The 20,624-nt window shown below is 46.2% G+C and overlaps 1 protein-coding gene across 1 annotated transcript in view; it reads left to right on the top strand.

Moving 5' to 3' along the window:
• The first annotated feature begins 2,776 nt into the window (after positions 1 to 2,776).
• Positions 2,777 to 20,624, top strand: part of CNTNAP1 (contactin associated protein 1) — a 90,213-nt gene continuing 72,365 nt past the window's right edge. The window contains exons 1-4 of the mRNA XM_060781283.2: positions 2,777 to 3,176; positions 12,823 to 12,924; positions 15,355 to 15,548; positions 17,494 to 17,641. Of these exons, the coding sequence (XP_060637266.2) occupies positions 3,089 to 3,176; positions 12,823 to 12,924; positions 15,355 to 15,548; positions 17,494 to 17,641 (532 nt within the window). The 5' untranslated portion in view covers positions 2,777 to 3,088. The remainder of the gene's footprint in view (positions 3,177 to 12,822; positions 12,925 to 15,354; positions 15,549 to 17,493; positions 17,642 to 20,624) is intronic.

The following is a 20,624-nucleotide window of genomic DNA, read 5'->3' as shown; positions in this document are numbered from 1 at the left end:
CCATCTACGAACCCACACGTTCTCTTCAGTCATCTGGAGAGGCCCTGCTCATGATCCCACCAGCGTCGCAGGCACGCTTGGTGGGGACGCGGGACAGGGCCTTCTCCGTAGTGGCCCCCCAACTCTGGAACACCCTCCCCAAAGACCTTAGACAGGCCCCTTCATTGGCTATCTTCAGAAAGAACTTAAAAACCTGGCTTTTCCGATGCGCCTTCCCAGATTAGGAAATCTCCACTACCGAGTCCCACAAGCACTTTACCAGAACCAATGATTGCTGCGCATCGCACATCGCACTTGCCCTGGAAGCCCTATATACACCTCTTGTCAAATCAGCACTTTTAATCCTTGTACCCACCTTTTGGCCCGGCCCAGTTCTATTGTGTTTTAATGTACTGTGCTTGTTGTTTATTTTGCTTTAATTTGTTTTAATTGTTTGATTTGCTTGATTGTATTGTTATGTTTTATTGTTGTGGCCTCGTCCTGCTGTAAGCCGCATCGAATCCTCTGGGAGATTTATTTGTCGTGTCAGAACAACCAGTCAAATTATATTACATTTCTAACAGAAACAAAGCAAACAAGCAGATTACAGAATTTGTGAGTATGAGAGTTGATTAAATGTCCTTTGACCAGTATCTGGCCACTTGGAGTGCCTCTGGTGTTGCTGCAAGAAGGTCCTCCCTTGTGCATGTGGCAGGGCTCAGGGTGCATTGCAGCAGGTGGTCAGTGGTTTGCTCCTCTCCACACTCGCATGTCGAGGATTCCACTTTGTAGCCCCATTTCTGAACGTTGGCTCTGCATCTCGTCGTGCCAGAGCGCAGTCTGTTCAGTGCCTTCCAGGTCGCCCAGTCCTCTGTGTGCCCAGGGGGGAGTCTCTCATTGGGTATCAGCCATTGGTTGAGGTTCTGGGTTTGGGCCTGCCACTTTTGGACTCTCGCTTGCTGAGGTGTTCCAGTGAGTGTCTCTGTAGATCTTAGAAAACTATTTCTAGATTTAAGTCGTTGACGTGCTGGCTGATACCCAAACAGGGGATGGGCTGGAGATTTCTCTGCCTTGGTCCTTTCACTATTGGCTGCTACTTCCCAGCGGATGTCAAGTGGTGCAATACCGGCTAAGCAGTGTAATTTCTCCAGTGGTGAAGGGCACGACACCCCGTGATAATGCAGCATGTCTCATTAAGAGCCACATCCACTGTTTTAGTGTGTTGAGATGTGTTCCACACTGGGCATGCATACTCAGCAGCAGAGTAGCACAGCGCAAGGGCAGATGTCTTCACTGTATCTGGTTGTGATCCCCAGGTTGTGCCAGTCAGCTTTCGTATGATATTGTTTCTAGCACCCACTTTTTGCTTGATGTTCAGGCAGTGCTTCTTGTAGGTAAGAGCTCTTACCTACTCTGGGAGATGCTAGCGGGGTACAAATAAAGTTTAATAATAATAATAATAATAATAATAATAATAAAAACCCACAAGAACTGAGTGATTCCAGCCATGAAAGCCTTCGGCAATCAAATGTGTATTTGATTATTATTTTTTTGCCAAATCTCTTCCCAATTATTATGGACTTTTAATGAAAACTTTCCATAAAGATTATTTTGGTGGAAAAAGGTGACACAAGATAAGCAGGGCCAGATGTAGTTCGCCAATGGGATTTTGGCCTGCATCAATAGGAGCATAGTGTCTACATCTAAGGAAGTAATGATAACCCTCTATTCTGCTTTGGTTAGACCACATCTGGAATATTGTGTCCAATTCTGGGCACCACAATTCAAGAGAGATATTGACAAGCTGGAATGTGTCCAGAGGAGGGCGACTAAAATGATCAAGGGTCTGGAGAACAAGCCCTATGAGGAGCGGCTTAGTGAACTGGGCATGTTTAGCCTGAAGAAGAGAAGGCTGAGAGGAGATATGATAGCCATGTATAAATATGTGAGAGGAAGCCACAGGGAGGAGGGAGCAAGCTTGTTTTCTGCTTCCTTGGAGACTAGGACACGAAACAATGGCTTCAAACTACAAGAGAGGAGATTCCATCTGAACATGAGGAAGAACTTCCTGACTGTGAGAGCCGTTCAGCAGTGGAACTCTCTGCCCCGGAGTGTGGTGGAGGCTCCTTCTTTGGAAGCTTTGAAGCAGAGGCTGGATGGCCATCTGTCAGGGGTGATTTGAATGCAATATTCCTGCTTTTGGCAGGGGGTTGGACTGGATGGCCCATGAGGTCTCTTCCAACTCTTTGATTCTATGATTCTATGATTCTACAAGCTGGAATGTGTCCAGAGGAGAGCGACTAAAATGATCAAGGGTCTGGAGAACAAGCCCTATGAGAAGCGGCTTAGTGAACTGGGCATGTTTAGCCTGAAGAAGAGAAGGCTGAGAGGAGATATGATAGCCATGTATAAATATGTGAGAGGAAGCCACAGGGAGGAGGGAGCAAGCTTGTTTTCTGCTTCCTTGGAGACGCGGAACAATGGCTTCAAACTACAAGAGAGGAGATTCCATCTGAACATTAGGAAGAACTTCCTGACTGTGAGAGCCGTTCAGCAGTGGAACTCTCTGCCCCGGAGTGTGGTGGAGGCTCCTTCTTTGGAAGCTTTTAAGCAGAGGCTGGATGGCCATCTGTCAGGGGTGATTTGAATGCAATATTCCTGCTTTTGGCAGGGGGTTGGACTGGATGGCCCATGAGGTCTCTTCCAACTCTTTGATTCTATGATTCTATACTTGCGGGGATAGCAATCAATCTTGGCTGAAAGCTTGGAGAGCTGCTGCCAGCCAGAAGAGCCAAGTGAAAGAGTGAAAGAAGAGGTCTGGCTGAGGACAAGGCTCAGGAGGGGTGTTTGGGTTGCCTCTGCGCCTGTGCAGAGCGCTCTCCCCTGTCCTTACAGAAGGCAGGAGGGGGCTGAAGGTGTGGACGGAGGCAAGGCGCAGATCCGGCCGAGAGCAGAGCACGCAGGCGCGCCCCCGCCGCCTGGGCCTTCTCTTCTGCCTCGGAGGCGCGCGTAGAGGGAGGCAGGCAGGGAGGGGGCGCTCAGGTGGGGCGATGGCCGAGCTCCGGCGGGGCTCCGGGTGAGCTTGGCGTCTCCCTCCGGCGAGGACAGAATGGGCGCCCGGCGGCTCCCTTCGGGGCTGCTGCTGCTGCTGCTGCTCGCGCTCTTCCCGCTCTGCGGAGCCATCCACTGGTACTGGAGTAAGTGGCGTCCCGGGACGAGGCTTTTTCGCTGCATTGCGGCAAAGCAGGGCTGCATGGGCTCCGGGAGAAGGGAAAGGGGGCTGCACAGGGTGGACGGGAAAGGCCCTGCCCCCCTCCTCCCTTCCTCCGCTTGTCTTTACTTCTGTCCCGCTCCCCAGTTGCGTTGCGTTGTTGTTTTTCCATCCTGGGAAGTAGTACTCGGATGGGGTCCCTCCACACTGTCCTCTGGTGCAGTTAGGCTGAGATATATGGCAGTGGAGACTCGGAAAATGAGCCAGTTCCAGCCTCAGAATTGGTTAGCTCCGTCTGTATAAAATCCACATTGAACCGGATAATATGGCAGTGTGGACTCTGATAACCCGCGATAGATCATGCGCCTTGATGCTCAGGGGTCTTTGGCACCCCTTTTCTCACCCTGGCATGAGGAGAAAGGGCAAGAGGCACCCCTATTTGCTTTCCTCGGTCTTTTGGGGGGTCTTTGGCACCCCTTTTCTCACCCTATTATGAGGAGAAAGGACAAGAGGCACCCCTATTTGCTTTCCTCAGTCTTTTGAGGGGTCTTTGGCACCCCTTTTCTCGCCCTATTATGAGGAGAAAGGCCAAGAGGCACCCCTATTTGCTTCCCTCAGTTTTTTGGGGGTCTTTGGCACCCCTTTTCTCACCCTATTATGAGGAGAAAGGACAAGAGGCACCCCTCTTTGCTTTCCTCAGTCTTTTGAGGGGTCTTTGGCACCCCTTTTCTCACGCTTGCATGAGGACAAAGGATAAGAGGCACCCCTATTTGCTTCCCTCAGTCTTTTGGGGGGTCTTTGGCACCCATTTTCTCACCTTAGTATGAGGAGAAAGAACAAGAGCCACCCTTATTTCTTTCCTCAGTCTTTTGGGGGCCTTGGGCACCCCTTTTCTCACCCTGGCATGAGGAGAAAGGGCAAGAGGCACCCCTATTTGCTTTCCTCAGTCTTTTTTTAGGGATCTTTGGCACCCCCTTTCTCACCCTGGCATGAGAAAGGAGACAAGGCACCCCTATTTGCTTTCCTCAGTCTTTTGAGGGGTCTTTGGTACCCCATTTCTCACCCTGGTTTGAGGAGAAATGACAAGAGGCACCCCTATTTGCTTTCCTTCGTCTTTTGGGGGGTCTTTGGTGCTCCTTTTCTCAACTTGGCATGAGGAGAAGGGAAAAGAGGCACCCCTATTTGCTTTCCTCAATCTTTTGAGGGGTCTTTGGCACCTCTTTTCTTACCCTGGCATGAGGAGAAAGGACATGAGGTACCCCTATTTGCTTTCCTCAGTCTTTTGAGGGGTCTTTGGCACCCCTTTTCTTACCCTGGCACGAGGAGAAAGGACAAGAGGCACCCCTATTTGCTTTCCTCAGTCTTTTGAGGGGTCTTTGGTGCTCCTTTTCTCAACTTGGAATGAGGAGAAGGGAAAAGAGGCACCCCTATTTGCTTTCCTCAGTCTTTTGAGGGGTCTTTGGCACCCCTTTTCTCACCCTGGCATGAGGAGAAAGGGCAAGAGGCAACCCTATTTGCTTCCCTCAGTCTTTTGAGGGGTCTTTGGCATCCCCTTTCTCACCCTGGCATGAGGGGAAAGGGTAAGAGGCACTCCTATTTGCTTTCCTCAGTCTTTTGAGGGGTCTTTGGCACCCCTTTTCTCACCCTGGCACGAGGAGAAAGGAGGCACCCCTATTTGCTTTCCTCAGTCTTCTTCGGGGATCTTTGGCACCCCTTTTCTCACTCTGGCATGAGGAGAAAGGGCAAGAGGCACCCCTCTTTGCTTTCCTCAGTCTTTTGAGGGGTCTTTGGCGCTCCTTTTCTCAACTTGGCATGAGGAGAAAGGAAAAGAGGCACCCCTATTTGCTTTCCTCAGTCTTTTGAGGGGTCTTTGGCACCCCTTTTCTCACCCTGGCATGAGGAGAAAGGGCAAGAGGCAACCCTATTTGCTTCCCTCAGTCTTTTGAGGGGTCTTTGGCATCCCCTTTCTCACCCTGGCATGAGGGGAAAGGGTAAGAGGCACTCCTATTTGCTTTCCTCAGTCTTTTGAGGGGTCTTTGGCACCCCTTTTCTCACCCTGGCACGAGGAGAAAGGAGGCACCCCTTTTTTGCTTTCCTCAGTCTTCTTCGGGGATCTTTGGCACCCCTTTTCTCACTCTGGCATGAGGAGAAAGGGCAAGAGGCACCCCTATTTGCTTTCCTCAGTCTTTTGAGGGGTCTTTGGCACCCCTTTTCTCACCCTGGCATGAGGAGAAAGGGCAAGAGGCAACCCTATTTGCTTCCCTCAGTCTTTTGAGGGGTCTTTGGCATCCCCTTTCTCACCCTGGCATGAGGGGAAAGGGTAAGAGGCACTCCTATTTGCTTTCCTCAGTCTTTTGAGGGGTCTTTGGCACCCCTTTTCTCACCCTGGCACGAGGAGAAAGGAGGCACCCCTATTTGCTTTCCTCAGTCTTCTTCGGGAATCTTTGGCACCCCTTTTCTCACTCTGGCATGAGGAGAAAGGGCAGGAGGCACCCCTATTTGCTTTCCTCAGTCTTTTGAGGGGTCTTTGGCGCTCCTTTTCTCAACTTGGCATGAGGAGAAAGGAAAAGAGGCACCCCTATTTGCTTTCCTCGGTCTTTTGAGGGGTCTTTGGCACTCCTTTTTTCACCCTATTATGAGGAGAAAGGACACAAAGCACCCCTATTTGTTTTCCTCGGTCTTTTGAGGGGTCTTTGGCACCCCTTTTCTCACCCTATTGTGAGGAGAAAGGACAAGAGGCACCCCTATTTGCTTTCCTCAGTCTTTTGAGGGGTCTTTGGCGCTCCTTTTCTCAACTTGGCATGAGGAGAAAGGAAAAGAGGCACCCCGATTTGCTTTCCTCAGTCTTTTGAGGGGTCTTTGGCACCCCTTTTCTCACCCTGGCATGAGGAGAAAGAACAAGAGGCACCCCTATTTGCTTTCCTCAGTCTTTTGGGGGGTCTTTGGCAACCCTTTTCTCACCTTAGTATAAGGAGAAAGAACAAGAGGCACTCTTATTTCTTTCCTCAGTTTTTTGAGGGGTCTTTGGCACCTCTTTTCTCACCCTGGCATGAGGAAAAAGGACACGAGGCATCCCTCTTTGCTTTCTTCAGTCTTTTGGGGAGTCTTTGGTGCCCCTTTTCTCACCCTGGCATGAGGAGAAAGGGCAAGAGGCATCCCTCTTTGCTTTCCTCAGTCTTTTGAGGGGTATTTGGCACCCCTTTTCTCACCCTATTATGAGGAGAAAGGATAAGAGGCATTCTCTATTTGCTTTCCCATTCCTGGGAGGCCTCTGCCCTTGAGTGTCTGCGCCTGGGAGGGACTTCTCTGAGGCAATGGCCCTACTTCTTCGCCCCCTTCAATTGGCGCCTCGCCTCGTTCTGCTGTCTCATGGCAGGGCCTTGCTGAGGACGTGAGAGGGTTTCCCTCGGTTTTTTTATATTTTCCTCCTCCTCCTCCAGAAGATAACAAGGAGCAGAGCCTGCAAGGGCGTGTCACAGCCTCTCTCTGCAGTGGAAGTGAAGGGGGGAGGAAGACATACAGGGGGAACCTGGAGGGAAGGAGTGACATGGGAGCACAGAGCCTTCAGGAGCCTTGGTGGGCCTTTGCAGCCCCCAAAGGCTGAATGGACCACCTGCCTGAGCAGAGCCCAGCAGGGGGCACCCTAGGATGCAGGCATTTGGTATATATTTGTGGCAATCAAGGGGAAACGGAGCCTACAAGGCTACCTGGAGCCTGGCTTCAATTATAGAAATGAGTGTCCTCAGAATGGCTGTCGCTAGATAACAGAGGATCAAACTCCTTTTCATCTAGAAAAGTGCAATTGTGAGACCGTTGCTTAAAAAGGCATCCCTAGATTCCTCGGTCCTGAATCCGGCCTATCTCTAACCTCCCCTTCCTGGGCAAGGTTCTAGAGTGGGTGGTTGCCTCCCAACTCCAGGGATTCTTGGACGACACTGATTATCTCGATCAGGGGTCCTCAAACTTTTTAAACAGAGGGCCAGGTCACAGTCCCTCAAATTGTTGGAGGGCCAGATTATAATTTGAAAAGAACATGAATGAATTCCTATGCGCACTGCACATATTTTATTTGTAGTGCAAAAAACACTTAAAAACAATACAATAATTAAAATGAAGATCAATTTTAACAAATATAAACTTATTAGTATGTCAATGGGAAGTGTAGGCCTACTTGGGTGATGAGATAGGATTGTTGTTGTTATTGTGTGCTTTCAAGTCATTTCAGAATTAGGTTGACCCTGAGCGAGGGCCGGGTAAATGACCTTGGAGGGCCACATCCGACCCCCGGCCCTTAGTTTGAGGACCCCTGATCTAGATCCATCGCAGTCTGGTTTTAGACCTCGCCATGGCACTGAGATGGTTTTGGTCGCCTTGATGGATGACCTCCGAGGAGAACTTGACAGGGGGAGTGTGCCCCTGTTGGTTCTCCTGGATATCTCAGTGGCTTTTGATACCATCGACCATGGTATCCAGAATGGGTCTTGGGGGCATTGCTCTGCAGTGGCTCCGCTCCTTCCTGGAGGGTCGCTCCTAGTTGGTGAAGCTGGGGGATACCTGCTTGGACCCGTGACCTTTGACCTGTGGGGCCCCACAAGGTTCCATTCTATCCTCCATGTTTTTTAATATCTACATGAAACCACTGGGTGAGGTCATCCGGAGTTTTGGAGTTGGGTGCCATCTGTACGCAGATGACGCCCAACTCTACTGCTCATTTCCACCAAACTCTAAAGAAGCCTCCCAGACCCTGAACCAGTGTCTGGTTGTTGTGATGGACTGGATGAGGGCTAACAGGTTGAACCTTAATCCAGACAAGACAGAGGTCCTCCTGGTCTGTCATGGGGCTGATTGGGGCATTGGGTGGCAACCTGTGCTCGACGGGGTTACACTCCCCCTGGGGGCAGGGGCGGCTCAACCCATTACGCAAAGTAAGCATTTGCAGTATAGTTGATTTTGCCTAGGGGTGCTCTTGAGGCGCTCTTGGGGGAAAATAGACCTTGACATATGCGAGTTGTAGTTACTGGGATGTATAGATCACCTACAATCAAAGAGCATTCTGAATTTCACCAATGATGAAATTGAACCAAATATGGCACACAGTACTCCCACGACGAACAGAAAATATATATCAGTAATTGGTTGGGAGGGGGGGGGGGGGCAAAATGCTGTTTGCTTACCATTGAAAATTACCTAGGGCCGCCTCTTTCTGGGGGTGCAGTTCCATACCTTGGGGGTCCTGGACTCAACGCTGTCACTTGATGCTCAGGTGTCGGAGGTGGCCAGGAGGGCCTTTGCACAACTTAAACTTATGCGCCAGTTGTGACCATACCTTGTGAAGTCTGACTTAGCCAGTGTTGTCCATGCCTTGGTTACATCTAGATTGGACTCTTGCAATGCGTTCTATGTGGGGCTGCCCTTGAAGATGGTCCGGAAGCTCCAACTGATACAACGGGCAGCAGCCAGGTTCCTTACTGGAGCAAACTATAGGGAGCATACAACCCTTTTAAAACAGCTTCACTGGCTGCCGATAAGCTGCCGAGCCAAATTAAAGGTGCAGGTTATGACCTATAAAGCCCTAAACGGTTTGAGCCCCGCCTATCTTTGCGGACGCATCTCCCTCTATGAACTGGCGTGAACTTTAAGATTTCCTGGGGAGGCCCTCCTTTTGCTCCCACCACCATCACAAGCACAGCTGGTGGAGACGAGAGAGAGGGCCTTCTCGGTGGTGGCCCCCCGCCTCTGGAACGCCTTTTCTAGAGAAATAAGACAGGCCCCATTCCTCCCCTCCTTTCGTAAGAGCCTGAAGACCTGGTGGTTTAAACAAGCCTTTGAGAATGACTAGTTCTAGTTCAGCCCCAGATACTGTTGAATATGGCCATATCTTTTTCTACCAATTACCCAGGTTACTTACTCCTATTAGGCCATAGACTCTACCTAATTTCCTGGGCCCTCTACAAATTGCACTAGCCCCGGCCCGGCCCTTTAAATTGCCTTGAACAGACAGGATTATTTTAAATATATATGTGCTATTGTGATTTTTAATGCTTATATTGCCTTGTTAATTTTATGTTTATGCTGTTTTTCTTTGTATGTATTGATGTTACTTGGAAACAGCTGAGCCCCCTCGGGGAGATAGAGTGGTATATAACTAAAGTTTTGTTGTTGTTGTTGAGTGTCCTCAGAATGGCTGTTGCTAGTTAACAGAGGGTCAAACTCCTTTCTATCAAGAGCCACTTCCGTCTTGTTGCCTTCAAAGTGTCGTTGACTCCATGGACAATGAATGCGTCAATACTGTTATTTTTTAATATAGTTCTTAGAGCTGTTTAGTTTTTACCCCGATGTTAAGTTGTCAATTCCCATCTCTAATTATCCATCATACAGATAACGGGGATTGCAGGCCAACAGGCCGTGTGGCCCTGAAATTGAGGAAAAGGTGAAAGGACATTTTAAAGCTGGCCTGGCCAAGCTTCAGCCCTCCAGATGTTTTGGACTTCAACTCCCACAATCCCTAATGGCCCTCCAGGTGTTTGGGACTTCAACTCCAACAATTCCTAACAGCCTGTAATTCCCAACTGTTTGCCCATGCCTGTTTTTAAGTCAGACATCATTATATCTGCAAGCCTTGGATATAAATTCAAACCCTTCTCTCCTGACTAAACAGAACCAACTGCAGCCTTCTAGATGTTGCTGTATCACAACTTCCATCAGCTGTAATGATGTCTAATGAGAAATACAGGAGTTGTAGCTCAGCATCTGGAGTGCTGTATGAGATGGCGTGGTGGGCCACATTTGGGCCTTGGGTTTGACACATGTAGGTTAACCACGCTCTGTCCATTGGTATGCTTCATTCACACGTGGCAGAGCCAGAGGTTATTTTGTTTCTAAATTTGCACCTAAGAACTTAGAATCATAGAGTTGGAAGAGGCTACAAGGGCCATCCAATACAACCCCATTCTGCAATTCAGGAATATACAATCAAAGCACTCCCAACAGATGGCCACCCAGCCTCTGCTTAAAAGCTTCCAGACAAGGAGGCTCCATCATGCTTTGAGGCAGCGTATTCCACTGTTAAGGAGCCCCCGGTGGCGCAGTGGGTTAAAGCACTGAGCTGCTGAGCTTGTTGATCGAAAGGTCGCAGGTTCGATTCCGGGGAGTGGCGTGAGCTTCCGCTGTCGGCCCTAGCTTCTGCCAACCTAGCAGTTCGAAAACATGCAAATGTGAGTAGATCAATAGGTACTGCTCCGGCAGGAAGGTAACGGCGCTTCATGCAGTCATGCCGGCCACATGACCTTGGAGGTATCTACGGACAACGCTGGCTCTTCGGCTTGGAAATGGAGATGAGCACCACACCCCAGAGTCAGACATGACTGGACTTAATGTCAGGGGACTACCTTTACCTTTACCTATTCCACTGTTAAACAGCTCTTACTGTCAGGAAATTCTTCCTAATGTTTAGGTGGAATAGTTTTTCCTGCAATTTAACCCATCGCTCCATATCCAGAGCAGCAGAAAATAAGCTTGCCTCCTCCTCAATGTACACATGAATTCTGCTTAAGAGTGTTTTGTATCTGGGTTGCCTCAATCGAATTGTGTTTTTAGATTGCAGATTGAGGAATAAATACTTGTCTGGACTACAGTTTGCAGAGGTAATTAGATGTCCCTGCCTGCCTCCTCTCTGTTATTGTGCTGTTGCAATTTAATTACCTCTCAACAGTTTGCAAATGCTACGTTCAGTAAAGGACAAGAGGGATCCTCTCACTTCTGCAGGAGTCTACCGTATACCATGCAGCTGTGGACAAGTCTACATAGGGACCACCAAACGCAGCATTGCCCAAACACGAATCAAGGAACATGAAAGGCACTGCAGACAACTCCAACCAGAGAAATCAGCCATAGCAGAGCACCTGATGAACTAACCTGGACACAGAGTATTATTTGAGAACACAGAAATGCTGGACCACACCAACAACCACCATGTCAGACTACACAGAGAAGCCATTGAAATCCACAAACATGTGGACAATTTCAACAGAAAGGAGGAAACCATGAAAATGAACAAAATCTGGCTACCAGTATTAAAAAACTCTAAAATTGCAACAGCACAACAACAGAGAGGAAGCAGGCAGGGACATCTAATTACCTCTCAACAAAAGTTTGCTCCAGGCACAGTCAGCCCATTGTATGCTAATCAAGGAGGTCAGTTGAAACATTCACACCTAACTGCAGCAGGGAAGAGCTCCTTGCCCCACCCCAGCCATTCCACAGATATATAAACCCTTTTTCCTAGTTCCAACAGACCTCACTACCTCTGAGGATGCTTGCCATAGATCAGTGTTTCTCAACCTGGGGGTCGGGACCCCTGGAGGGGTCACGAGGGGGTGTCAGAGGGGTCACCAAAGACCATCAGAAAACACAGTATTTTCAGTTGGTCATGGGGGATCTGTGTGGGAAGTTTGGCCCAATTCTATCAATGGTGGGATTCAGAATGCGCTTTGATTGTAGACGAACTCTAAATCCCCGCAACTGCAACTCCCAAATGTCGAAGTCTATTTTCCCCAAACTTGACCAGTGTTGACATTTGGGCATATTGAGTATTTGTGTCAAGTTTGGTCCAGATCCATCATTGTTTGAATCCACAGTGCTCTCTGAATGTAGGTGAACTACAACTCCCAAATTTAAGATCAATGCCCACCAAACCCTTGCAGTATTTTCTGTTGGTCATGGGAGTCCTGTGTGCCAAGTTTGATTCAATTCCATTGTTGGTGGAGTTCAGAATGCTCTTTGATTGTAGGTGAACTATAAATCCCAGAAACTACAATTCCCAAATGACAAAATCAACCCCCCCCCCCCAATACCCCACCAGTATTCAAATTTGGGCATATCAAGTATTTGTGCCAAATTTGGTCCAGTAAATGAAAATACATCCTGCAAATCAGATATTTACATTACGATTCATAATAGTAGCAAAATTACAGTTATAAAGAAGCAATGAAAATAACGGTTGGGGGTCACCCACAACATAAGGAACCGCATTAAGGGGTCGCGGCTTTAGGAAGGTTGAGAACCACTGCCATAGATGTAGGCGAAAAGTCAGGAGAGAATGCCTCTAGACCATGGCCATACAGCCCAAAAAAACCTACAACAACCCAGTGATTCCGGACATGAAAGCCTTTGACAATAACGAAAAATTTGGTAATGGTAAAAGGTTTCTGAACACCACCCAAGGTTCTTCCAGACAGACCCCTATATCTCAGGATCTGATCCCAGGTTTTCTGTTTTAAACTGGATTATGTGAGTCTGCATTGCCAGATAATCTGGGATAAACAGAAAACCTGGGATATAGGGCCTGTTTGGAAGGGCCACCACTTACACAAATTGGTTAGCAGCAATATTTAGAATGAACTCTTCAGAAAATGCTTCAGTTAAACTCCATAAAAAGGAAATTCCGCCTATTTATCAAACTTTGCAAATGCTGATGTATTATCAGTAAATGTTTTATTTTGTACCTATTTTATATACATATAAAGTGGGGCACAGAAAGGGGTCGCGAGTGGAAAAAGTTTACGAAGCGCTATTTTGGAGTAAATGCTCTTTCCCAATGCCTCCTTGTCTCACTGTCCGTCTTGCTGTTGCAGAGCATTGTGATCATGAACTGGTTGGCCCTCTCTACACATGGAATCTCGCCTCATCCTCTCGATCCAGCATCTTCCGTGCTGCCACGTTCGGTCGTATTTATGGTGAGTTCAGTAAGGAGAAACAACCCGCAGCCCAGTAGCATTGACACACATAAGACTAAACCAGTGACCTATTTAGTTCTGTTGGTTGTCTTCCAACAGTGGCCACTTGCCCTGAGGAGATTCACAAGCAAAGTCTGACAGTGGAATCAGTTATTTTTTTGTACTGTGTCTCCATAGTTAGAATTATTCATGGCCTCTAAATACTGAATCATTAATCTCCTCAATGTTTGGTGTTCTAAATTTTATGGAGAAAAGTTTTATAGGTGTAAATATATAGCTTGAATGCATGTTGCAGACACCCAAGAGTAGGATTCTGTTCTAGGGTTTACTCAGTTGATGGAGATAAACTAATTTGTTGTGTATGGTTCTGGGATAGTAAAAGCTATTGTTGGCAGTTTATGCTTTTGTGACCAGAATGACTGGGATATTGTGTGGTTTCCAGGCTGTATGAACGTGTTCTAGCAGCATTTTCTTCTGACTTTTTGCCTGCTAGAGCATGGCCATACAGCCCAGAAACCACATAACAACCCTAATCATTTTAGTTCTGAAAGCCATGCTGGTTGATGCCTTCCATGCCAGTGGGACAAGTATCATATATTCTGGCATATAAGACTACTTTTTAACCCAAGAAAATTTTCTCAAAAGTCAGGGGTTGTCTGATACGCGGGAGTAGTCTTATACGTGGGGGGTCGTCTTATACGCAGGAGTAGCCTTATGCATGGGAGTCGTCTTATATGTGGAAGTAGTCTTATACACCGGGAGTCGTCTTATAGAGCGGGTGCTGAAACTTCCAATCTGGATTGGAGAATCTGTGGTTGCTGCATATTGTGAGGGGAGCTCAAAAATGGCAGTGGCTGCATCCCTGCCATATGCAGCGACTGTATGAAAGCATTAAGGGTGACGCTGTATAAGTATGGTAGAAGAAAATCCATTCATCAGGATTTGTGGACTTAATGTGCTCCCGATGGTGAGGTGAAGGGGCGCCTCAACGAGAAGGTGTAAGTGAAGGACGGAGCAAGCTGCAGGCATCCGGGGCATCCAGGATATAGAAAAAAGAGATAGCTCTGGGCCTAGAAAAACACAACTCTTTTACCTGTCTGGCCCGTCCTTGTATCCTATTACCGTACCTCCTCCTCTGCCTCTCAGATCTTGCTAATGAAGACTGCAGTGAAGCGGTGCAGGTGCGCAGATGCAAGATCTGAGAGGCAGAGAAGGAGGTACACTAACAAGAAAATTACCATATTGAAATCAAATCTGATGCTCTTAAAATTTTTATTTGGTGTGTGTTGGAAGAGGGGTAGTCTTATATGGTGAGTATATTTTAACTGGAAAAGTTGGGGGTCGTGTTATACGCCCAGTCATCTTATATGCCAGAATATATGGTAAATACACTCCAGGTTTTTAGTCCAAAATGTACAGGAGCTATCCAAGGTAGGGAACCCTTTTCTCTACATGTTCACTATGCCTTGGATAGCATCTTTAAAGTTCAGACTAAAATTTAGAACAGATTTATTCGTTGGAAATAGCAACCTTCTTCCAGCCTCCACTAGTTATTTGTTTGTATATAATTCAGATTGCTTACTGTATTGTATATGTGTATACTGATATGCAGTTTTCCATAACTCTATGTTGTGGGAGGGACTGCAGACCATGTGTTCAGAACTGGGACTGTTCAGGACTCAGACTCCATTTTAGAAACAGTATGCTTTCAGACGCCAGTAGGAACAGTACAGTTTAGACGTCGGTAGAAACAGAATGCTTTAGAGAACTGATTCTCAGAACAGGAAAATCCTTTAGACTGTTGAAGATGAGAAAGATTCCCTGTGTTACCTGCACAGAGAAACTACTTCAAATCCTATTTGTAACTGGACTGATAAGCAATGTACCTCTATGCTGAATACATGAAGTTTGTGAGGAAACAAACTATGTTACTTTTAAAGAAGTCTGCTTATTTTTGGTCTCTTGAGAGCATTATTTAAACCAAGATGTTTTAAGGGAGAGTAGATGTTTTGAGGCAACTGAAAAGAACACTTCTGAAATTCTGTTATATATATGTTTTTGTGCATTGGCATATCTTTGTCCCTAACAGAACAAAAAGATATCTAGATATATCGGTTTAACAGTTGAGAAACCTAATTGCCTTGCATGAATATTAGTGGATATTTACCACTAAGGAGAAGGTTAACTCAAGCGGGTTTTTAGCAATTCTCAGGAAGATTCCTGATTTTCCCAAAATGGTGGTGTTTTCAAAAAGGTTATGGAGATTTCCATTTCCAAAAAGGTTATGGCATCATTTTTCCAAAAGGTGATTTTCAACAAGGTAACACCTTTCCAAAGATCATAATTCTCCAAAATATATGATTTTCCAAGATGGAAGTCACTAGCTGCCATTGTCTGGAGGTTTCACCTGGCTTCTCTACCCTTTTGCAGGTGCCGGTGGTTGGTCCCCTGATCCCAAAGACAAGCATCCTTGGCTCCAGATTGACCTGACGAAGAAAGCCCACATCAAAAGCATTGCCACTCAGGGCACCTTCAATTCCTACAACTGGGTGACGCGGTACATCGTCCTCTATGGGGACCATCCTAACAACTGGAAGCCTTATTTTCAACGAGGGAGCAATTGGGTGAGAGCGGAATTGCTGGCTGGCATCTTTACACAGAAGTGTAAATCCAATTTGCACCTGTGTATGTATTATTCATGGTCAGCATAGATGGTGGAATTCAATTCTGCTATTCCCACTGACCCCAGATAACCCATAAAATTCCTGAGCTCTTATGTTGCTTCTCCTGTTGCGGGGACACATCCCCGTTACGATTTGGTGGCAAGGGGAAGATGCAGGGGGAGGCGGAAAGAGGCGGTGATTTGCCGTGGCCATAGAACAATAAAGGCATCATCTTGGACACCTTGAGGATCTTGTTCAGTAGATGATAGGGTCTTCCTGTAGCTGGATGGGGAAATATAGCCATCTGCTACCTGCTCCATTCTCCTATTATCTTACTGCCACCAAATAGCTGTTGGAGGGAGTCCTCAGCGTCAAGGAAGGCATGGCCCCAAGGGGCAGCGGGCGGTATGTGAGGTGGGGGGTGGTTAAAGATACTAAATTAGAGAACTCTGAAGCCTAAATATTCAAAAGGCACCAGATTCCATCTGAATTTGGAAGCTAAGCAGGCTTAGTCAGATTCCATCTGAATTTGGAAGCGAAGCAGGTAGACCACCAGTGAATACCAAGTTCTGTAGGCTATATTTCAGAGGAAGCACCTGGCAAACCCACCTCTGAGTATTCCTTGCATTTGAAAATCTTATAATATTCATGGGGTCACCATAAGTTGACAGGTGACTTGAAAGCACGCATACACTGACACTCAAACTAAGGCCCTCGGGCCTTAGTTTGAGGACCCCTGGTCTAGAGTGTAGAACTGTGAACCAACTTCCTCATTGCATTTTCCTCTACATAATATGTTGCAATACACATAACTGCTGTACCGGATGTAGCAAGGCAGAGAAGACCATTGGGAAAGGTTGGATAGACATAAAATGGGTTGGGTGGCCTGCTCCTGCTTTAGAATAAGTTTTGAAAGGACCTAACACAACAGTTTGCAGAATAGGCAGGTAGATGATGAACAGATGCATGCTTATGCTGACAATGCTATATCTATACCTTGTTTTGCCAGCTTTGCACAAACATCATTTTATGACAAGGTTTTGCCAACAGAACATGTTGTTTTTAAATTGCTTGTGGTTATTGCTTGTATTGTTGTATTCTGGGCTCGGCCTCATGTAAGCCACACCGAGTCCCCTGGTGAGATGGTAGCAGGGTATAAATAAAGTGTTGTTGTTGTTGTTGTTGTTGTTGTTGTTGTTGTTATTATTATATTCCCAAAGGCACCTGGGAAAACCAGGATACTGTAGTGGTCTGAGCTTTGGGCTACAATTCCGAACACAAGGATTTGAATCCTTACTCAACTATGGAATCCCAGGAGTGACCACGAGCAAGTCACACTCTCTCAGCCTCAAAGGAAGACAAAGACAAACCTCATATAAACAGTTCTTAAAAGAAATCTCTGTAATATGATTGCTTTAAATTGGAAATGACTTGAAAGCACGCAACACCAAAGGGCATGCCATCTTTTAACAAAGAAAAGAAATGAAAAAAGATAGCCAATTCCCGATTTTAAACGTTTCTATAATCAATGAGAATTCTATACTGGGATCACGTGGAGATGGTTTTGTAGAAAAATCTTTTTATGTATATGTCCCTTTGTGACAGGTCCCTTTTTTGTGACTTGTGGGCATCACAGATTATTCTGAATCAATACAGCGTTATCTTTCAGTATCTTCTGCAAAATTCTGCATTTTTGTGGTAAATCTGGGTCTTTCATAGTGGAAGTACGCATTTTCTGTCCCTGATGTGTTGCACTCCACTGTTTTCTACATCCTTCCCCTTTCTTTTTAATTCTGAAATTATGATGTGCATCTTTCTGTGTAAACCATGTGGAAACAACCTCTTCATGCTGATACTCTGAGTAGTTTATCTTCAGATCTTGCTTTTCTCTTGCTTTCTTGTGCAGACATTTTTTGGCAACGTGAATGCGAGTGGTGTGGTCCGCCATCATCTGCATTATCCCATCTTGGCTCGCTACCTACGTATTATTCCCATAGCTTGGAATCCACATGGGCAAATTGGTTTACGTGTGGGCCTTTACGGCTGTTATTACCGTAAGTGACTTGGCAATTTACTTATCTGTTTAAGAAAATCACATTTGTAAGACCAATGCCTAGGGGAAAAGCTCTCTCAAACAATAACTTTCTGCAGGATCTTTGAGGCTAAAGGTTTTAATGATAGAGAATTAACTCAAAGGAAACTCCAAAACAGAAAAGTTGGGTAAAGAAAAAAAAACCTGTTTCTTATTAAGAAAAAGATAAACCAACCTCTTGTTCTAAAAGAAATAACCCAATACGTCAGGAGGTTATGAGTGGTGCAACTGAGCTTAAAGGGGCTTCTCACTCTCCGATGTGAAAAGTCCAAATGTGCAGGTATAGCTGTACCAGGATCTCCAATTTTGTTTGCTTTGCATTGAATGTTTGTTGTAGTCCTAAGTTTCAGGGACTCTGCAGATAGGTGGCTTCTTTTGGCTGCAATCATAGGGCAAGCCACCTGTCAATTATTGTTAGGTTCCCTGGTGCCGCCCCCTTTTGGGGTTTTGGAGGGAATAGGAGCCCTTTTTGGGTCAGTCCACACAGAGAAGCTTTTCATGCAGGACATAATACCAAGAGCTCCTGTAGAAAGCTTCGTCTTCTATGGCTTGGCCGGGGAGATATACAGCCCACAGCTTGGCCGGGGTTATACAGCCCTACAGTTCCTTTGCTGAAGGACTTCAGTCAGCCATCACGGAAACCTGAGTTCATTTTCCCCTGGAAGTCTACAAAGCTCTGCTTGGTAAGGGTCACTCACGGAAGCCAGAAGCACTTGGTACTGGGTGCAGGGGCTCCACGCCAACAGAGGCAAAGACAGACTGCCCAGATTAGAAGTTAAGGATTTCCCCATTAGTTACAGTTATGAAGATAGTGCCTGTTCCCTGTGGACAAGATTGAGAGAGAGCCAATAGACTGTTAAGAAAGCCTTAAAGTACCTGTTTGTTTTTAATAATAAAGAACTTTGTTGAACCTTTGAGCAATCCAGAGACTCTGTTTTAAGGAAATCCAAAGGTCTTTAATCTGAGGCAACCCTGGTGTCCCGTTGGGCACACAGAATTTATGTCCTGTCTACAATCTTATGCACAGGCCCAGCGTGCGACAGCACACCAACTAAGGCAGGGAGCTAGGTTCTGGATGAAGAAGAGTTTGGAGATTTCTTCTGCTTTTGTTTCTGTGGAAAATCCCTCTGGAATCTTGTGGAAGATGTTAATGTAAAATTAGTGTAATGTGAATGTTTAAATGTAATTTTGTGTAATGCCTGTGAATGTAACCTGATTGCATTAGCAGAGAGTGTATTGACTCTGAAAGGGTTAATCAGTCAAGCCTCTAATGAACTGTGAAGTTGTGACCCTGAGTATGCCTAGAACGCGTAGGGAGGATCCAGGAATAAGATTTCGTTCGTCCTTCTTACTTTGATGCTTTTGTCTTGTTACTGTCTTTTTGGTTGGGTGTCAACGCGAGCGTGTGCTGTATATTTGCTCTACTCAGTAAAGCTATACATATAAGGGTCTGGAGAACAAGCCCTATGAGGAGCGGCTTAAGGAGCTGGGCATGTTTAGCCTGAAGAAGAGAAGGCTGAGAGGAGATATGATAGCCATGTATAAATATGTGAGAGGAAGCCACAGGGAGGAGGGAGCAAGCTTGTTTTCTGCTTCCTTGGAGACTAGGATGCGGAACAATGGCTTCAAACTACAAGAGAGGAGATTCCATCTGAACATGAGGAAGAACTTCCTGACTGAGCCGTTCAGCAGTGTGGTGGAGGCTCCTTCTTTGGAAGCTTTTAAACAGAGGCTGGATGGCCATCTGTCAGGGGTGATTTGAATGCAATATTCCTGCTTCTTGGCAGGGGGTTGGACTGGATGGCCCATGAGGTCTCTTCCAACTCTTTGATTCTATGATTCTATGATTTGCTTTTACTGAAGTCTCAAAGTGTCCATTCTTCTAAGCTGCAAAGCTTCTGTCGCACTCTGACAGAAGATCTCTTTGGGGGTCTCTGGAATCTTTCTGGAATCTCCCCGCTTGAATCTCTCTGGAATATTGTGAGGGAAGGAGCTCTCCATCTGGAATCTCTGCCTTTGCTTTGCCCCTCTGCCTATATTTAACCTGTTCCTAGTTTGGAGGTTGTCACTAGGAGTCAAAGAACCACCTCTGAGTACGGCAAAGCACGACCTTAATGTTGTTCTATGTGAGCCCAAAAGAAAAGTTGTGCTAAAAGTGATGAATACTGAAAAAAGTGGCAGATATGAACATGGCCTCTCTCGCTCTTTGGTAATGTTTCCTAATGACTCTTAAATGGTCCTCTGAGAATAAAGTGGAGTTCTCACATGGAACAAAGCCACTCAAATATAAACAATATAGATGTTCCAGCCTAAGCTGGCTTGCAAGAGCTTCCATTTATTAAGGGTAAGCAATATATACAAGCCTTGATTGCTTTATTGAATCCTACAATGAGATAGTTTCCTTATCAGTGGGGGCAGGATTTCATAAGAAAATTCCAGTTTGTATTTTTAAAACGAGACTTGTCTTCTTCTGAGGTGGTGAAGGACCCGGAGATCATTTCCTCTATCTGACTTCTTGTCCAGAGTATAGCAAGAAACATCTCTCTGCCAAAAAGCCTGCGTGCAAGTCATATTTATCAAACATAACTCATACCAACATCTAGAGCACAGAATTTGTTTAGTTTTTCCATATATTTATTTATTTATTGTGTAAGGAGCAACCAGACAGTTGTATTACATTTTTAACAAAACAAACAGACAAAACACAAAGTTTGCAAGCTTGGTAGTTGATTAAATGTCCTTTGACCAGTATGTGACCACTTGGAGTGCCTCTGGTGTTGCCGCAAGAAGGTCCTCCATTGTGCATGTAGCAGGGGTCAGGTTGCATTGCAACAGATGGTCAGTGGTTTGCTCTTCTCCACACCCGCATGTGGTGGATTTCACTTTGTAGCCCCATTTCTTAAGGTTGGCTCTGCATCTCATGGTGCCAGAGTGCAGTCTGTTCA

The sequence above is a fragment of the Anolis sagrei genome, chromosome 6, assembly GCF_037176765.1.
Source record: "Anolis sagrei isolate rAnoSag1 chromosome 6, rAnoSag1.mat, whole genome shotgun sequence".
NCBI lineage: Eukaryota > Metazoa > Chordata > Lepidosauria > Squamata > Dactyloidae > Anolis > Anolis sagrei.
The sequence above is the reverse complement of the archived record's forward strand: the minus strand, read 5'-3'. Positions and strand labels throughout refer to the sequence as shown.